Below are 5,460 nucleotides of genomic sequence, written 5' to 3'. Positions count from 1 at the left end.
AAAAAAAAAAAAAAAATATATATATATATATATATATATAGTGGAATCTTTGCAAGTTGACTCCTCAAGAGACTGTAACAGACTGGTCATACGGAGGTGGTCAACAAAAGGGACTGGGCTTACTGTACTGATAGGTACATGTGGTACATGTTTGGTCTATGAAAATTAGGTCACCTTAGGTAGGTGGTCAGTGTAAGGAGGTAATTAACTATGGAGATTCTCTTGTGTGTATCACTAGCTGTTCTTAGAAAGAATATGTGTACTTTACTGTGTCCGATTATATAAGAATAACAACCCTGTTTTTACAACCTAGATACCTTGTGGGCCAACGCCTCGTGAACTATGAACGGAAATCTGGCAAGCAAGGCCCATCTCCTCCACCTCCACAGTCGTCCCAAGAATAAAGTGGTTGTCTCAACTTCTTGACCTTCCCCTTGCCTTTACGTGTCCTTTTTTGTGGACTTCTCTCTTTGGAGATTTTTCCAGTGATCTCTCAGCATTGTTTTTAAGTTAAATGTATTTGACTTGTGTTCTCGGCATTAAGAGCGCAGCGATGTAAGGCTCTGCTACTCTTCCTTGCATCTTCTGACATCACTGCTGTCTGAGATCTGTATATGTGTAAATAGAAGTTCCTTGATCCCCTAAAACCTTGGATTAAACAGAATGTGCATTGTACATCTTTAAACAAAATGTATATTAATTTATTAAATCTAGTTGTCACTTTATTTTGGACCTGCTGTGATCTCGACAGGAAACATGCCACAGAGCAGTAGTGCACAGCAAGACTTTGCAGTGCTGTCTTGTGGAGTGCAGTTGCTGGTATTCTCACTGAGGCAACTGTACACTCTGTCTTGGCTGTTCAGACCTTACCACGAACTCAAAAGGAAACCAGTAGAAATCAGCAGTGGAGTGCCTGTGGTAAGAAAACATGAACTTTGTGCTTCACTGTCAGTTGTTTTTGGAAGTTCTTTTGTATAACACCAAAGCTGTTGTACATTTTCTACTGCCTGGTTTTTTTCATGTGTCTGTGTTTGTAATATTGTATAGTATCTTGTGCTAGGTGAGGAGATTACTTTTAATTTTGATAATTTAATATTCTTAAGTGGTCATCATTGGGCGTTGGGCTTCTGTGCTTGTTAGGGGCATGTCTGCACTTAGAAAAAAATGAAAAAGTCAAAATGAGGTTTTTTCTTAGCCCCCTACCCCGCCACAGCTATCTCTTTGTTTTTGGTAGCAGTGGCCAAAAGTCATGCAGGGTTTATAAACCTTGCAGAATAATGTCACCAACCATACTACATCATACCAGAATTAGGACATTTTGAGATGTTTGTAAAGTGTAGCTGTGGTTGTGGTTCTTGACAGCGTTAGGAAAGACTGGTTAGAACATCTAATCTTGCTAGTTAGTGTATCACTGGGTAAACATTAGGAAGTACCTTTCTCCTACTTTTTCATCAGTAAATCCCAAAGTTTCCAAAGCTTTTCGTTTACAGAATAAAACTACAAATAAAACCAACTTCATTTTATTTGCCCAGAAGGAAGCTGGCTTTGCTGGCCTTTTAACATAGGAATGTATTTTATTGGAAATGTGCTGTAAAATCTCAGAGAACTGAACACTTACAAACTTGGGTTTCCCTTATAACCAAAGCTTCACGTTAGAAGTTTAGAGAAATAGAGTGGTTGGACACATGATCCAAATATTTAATGGTAATGGTATATTGTAAGGATAGTGTTTGGTTTTGAATGATACTTTAGAAGTTCTCATAGAAAGTGTACAACATAGGTCTTTAGAAACTATACAAGAGTTTTCACATAGTATTAAAATTAAAATCCTTAGACTAAAATCTGAGGATTTTTAAAATATGAAAGTTGGCCAAATATAAGCTACTAAAATCAAGAGCAACATGTTCTGGTGGTTTAATACGTCAACATTTTTTTTCCCTAAGTAGTAAGCAACTGCTTTAAAAATATATTTTAAAAAAACAGTATCAAAAAAAATGCCGACAATAGGATTCAGTGTTACACTATTTGGCACTTTGTAGTAGCCCTTTCTCTCGTATTTGAAGTAAGATCTTTGCTAACCCTACCTCTACGCAGAAATCTAGTCCTACTGTAAAAAATTGGGAGTATTTTAAAATGTAATGCCACCTGTCATGGTGTGTTTCTATATACATTGTTCTCTTTGGGAGAAGAATATTGAATTGGACGTGGAATTAATTGTATTAATTTGGGTTCTTTTTAATTTTTGAAAGTTTGTAGATGTTTATATAAAGTCATTGGAACCATCTGTTTTAAGAGAAAGAGATCTAGGCAGATACTACAAAAGGTTAAAGACTCTTAATCTTGCAGAATTTTATGAATCTTATCAAATGTTTTGTAAGAAAACAAATCCAATAGGAATGGCAAAAAAATTGCCCTCTGTTTCACTGGCAGATAATTTATACTGTCTTACTTAACAGTCCCATGCCAGTGGAGGGGAGGTGTCAGAGACATGTTTATCCCTGACACCCTCCCTCCACTGGCACATGACTTTAAGAATTCCCCTCTAGTTTTTCAATTGTGCTTTGTCCTGTTGTTTTCAATAAGATAAATGTTTTCATAAGGAAAGCATTTTCTGGCAAAGTATTTGCTTGGGTAGCATCCAAGTTTTATTATTAACCAATAGTCTTTAAAATATTTAAAACTCCTAGTTCAGAAAGTGCTAGTATTGCTGCCCTTCTTCACATAGACTTTAAAAAAAAAAAAATCATAGTGTAGTTTTGTTTCATTTTACATTTTGAGTAAAACAATCTTCAAGAAAGTTTGCTAGGAAAGAAGACCTTTTTGCTTTATTTTTATTATTTATAAATTGAAGACAAATCAGCATTTGGGGTTAGTTTTACATGACCACTTATCAAATGGTCATAGTATGAAGTGTGCAGTTGTTCATTATTAGAAAATTATGTTTGATTTTTAAACTATTAAGTACTAATAGTTGAGATGAGGACTGAAGAAAAAATGCCAATGTGAAGTTTGTGTGTAGCTAGCCTTAAAAAAGCTCCATTTTTTTTAGGTGATTTTTTTCCCCCCTGTTCTCTGGAGAAACAATGGAGATGGGACATCTCAGTTCCAGATGTAAACAAAAATTAATTTTTATTTCAGCGTTTAATATACATGTTATTACTATGGATTCTTGTCTTGTGTTCTTTCTTTCCTGTATTCAAGTAATAGAGAATAGTTTTCTTTCAGATTATTTGATCTTAGATATGTCATTTATGTATTGACAAAATGCTATTAAAGTGTAATTCTTGAATTTAGGTTTAATTGATGATGATTTTTTTAAACAAAACAAAAAAGGAACACTGGACCTTTCTACCTTGTACTGCGTTTGCCACCATGCATGCAGGTGTGCGTGCACTCATACAGAAAGTGGTGCCAGTCTGAACACTGGCACTTTTTAAAACTTTGCAAAGTCACTTATTTTCATTTTCAGGATTCAATATTTTAAGCTCTTTACTTACTGTGAACAATTTTTTACATTGTAAAATTAAAATATTATGTTTAAAATATTCTTTTAGAATGTTAATTATTCAGTCATCAAGAGAAAACAATACTAAAATGTCTTACCACTAAAGTATTATTAAAAGCCTCATTCATGGCAATACTCTAACTTCGTTGGTTTAACTGTCTGAATTTACCTATTTAATTTGCCCCTCAATCAGATGTTTTCTTTTTGGCCTATTACTACCCTGTGGCATTTTTTAAAAATAGCCATCATTAGTAAGGGCTTCTTCTAAATAATCCCTGACAATGTCTTTGGCATTAATATAACATAAAGATAAGACAGTATATATGTTTTCATTCCTGTCTATTTTGTACGAGTGCCTCATTTTGTAGTCATGAAAGTAACATAATACCTTAAATGAAAATGTAATGACTAAGGCCTAGGGATAACTGTTGTAGAAACTAAATAGAACACTTCGTTATTTGGGATGTCAGTTTTCTATTAAACACTGTAGATACCCAGACCTGTTTTATGTGTATATATTCTAAAGTGCTCCCTTTTTTTATGTGGTTGTTTATTGCCTTTTAAGTTGAGAGAACGAAATTGAATAAAGTGAATGTTAGTTGTAGCCTAGTTTTTTGGTTTGTTTTTGCTTTGTTGCAAGATTGCTTTAAAATTACAGAAATGTACATTATTAGTGTAGTAGGTAATCCAGATATTTAAAAAAAAATAATTAGGTAAGAAAGATAATTATGTTAAATGTGATTATATCCCCTCCTTTTTTTTAAAATTTTGAGACAGAGCCTCAAGCTGTCACCCTGGGTAGAATGCTGTGGCATCACAGCTCACAGCAACTTGCAACTCCTGGGCTCAAGCAATTCTTCTGCCTCCGCCTCTCAAGTAGCTGGGACTACAAGCGGCCGCTACAATGCCCAGCTATTTTTTGGTTGCGTCTGTCATTGTTGTTTGGTGGGTCCAGGCTGGATTCAAACCCGCCAGCTCAGGTGTATGTGGCTGGCGCCTTAGCTGCTTCAGCCAAAGGTGCCCAACCTATCTCCTCCCTTTTATTTGGATTTTAAAAGTGTAGTTACAGAGGACACATCCCTCCTTCCTGTCTCCCCAACTTTAATTGTACATCATCTTCACTGGGAAGAGCAGAAGCCCCTCATCTTGTGCCCACTTCTCCACCTCCGCTGCAACATCAGAAAGTAAGAGCTTCACTTGTCTCTTTTTGATGGATACTTTGATAGTGTAAAACAGATGAAATCTATTTTACATAGTTGACTATATGTCCCAGAAGAAAAGGAAGAATTACATGATGGATTTTTGTTTTCCTCTAATTACCCTGTGAAGAAATACTTTAGCTTTAGAGACTTTCTAATTTTTCTTTCTTTTTAGGTTCAGAATTTTTTCTATGAGTTTTTTTTTCTCCCTGTCAATTACAATTTTATTTATTTTAAATGCAGGAGTGGTGGGGGAACTGTTGTTTTAACCATAGACATTTTTAATTTTTTAAGTTGAAATATTTCAGCAAAGAAAATTATGTAAAGTTTAGACTGGTCTATAGTTCCCCCTCTTTTACCCTGTAGTTTGCAGCCATTGCTTTTTTTTTTTTTTTTTTTTTTTTAAATCTTCATTTTTATTTTTTTGAGAGAGTCTCTTTCTGTTGCCCCCGGTTAGAGTATTATGGCATCATCACTCACGGCATCCTCAGACTCCTGGGCTCAAGCGATCCTCCTATTAAAAGGAACAAAATAGGGAGTTTATTAAGTATGTGAGTAATAAATACAACAGAATACTATGAGGAATCGTAAATCATGGTGCAGAAGCGTATTTGATAACATCAGAAATTGTGCTTTATTTATTTATTCTTTTTAGTTTGCAGACACTTTGAGACAGTTTCACTTCACCACCTGAGGTAGAGTGCCCTGGTATCATAGTTCACAGCAACCTCAAACTCTTTTTTTTTTTTTTTTTTT

At 34.9% G+C, this 5,460-nt stretch overlaps 1 protein-coding gene across 1 annotated transcript in view; it reads left to right on the top strand.

The window, feature by feature from the left end:
- Positions 1 to 4,109, top strand: part of MARCH6 (membrane associated ring-CH-type finger 6) — a 102,088-nt gene extending 97,979 nt beyond the window's left edge. Inside the window, 1 exon segment of the mRNA XM_012805006.2 lies at positions 314 to 4,109. Coding sequence (XP_012660460.1) covers positions 314 to 404 — 91 coding nt within the window. The 3' untranslated portion in view covers positions 405 to 4,109.
- The last annotated feature ends 1,351 nt before the right edge of the window (positions 4,110 to 5,460 follow it).

Source organism: Otolemur garnettii, unplaced genomic scaffold, assembly GCF_000181295.1.
Source record: "Otolemur garnettii isolate 467f Iridium unplaced genomic scaffold, OtoGar3 scaffold00033, whole genome shotgun sequence".
In the NCBI taxonomy this organism is placed as follows: Eukaryota; Metazoa; Chordata; class Mammalia; order Primates; family Galagidae; genus Otolemur; species Otolemur garnettii.
Note: the sequence above shows the minus strand (reverse complement) of the source record. Positions and strands in the feature narration are given on the sequence as shown.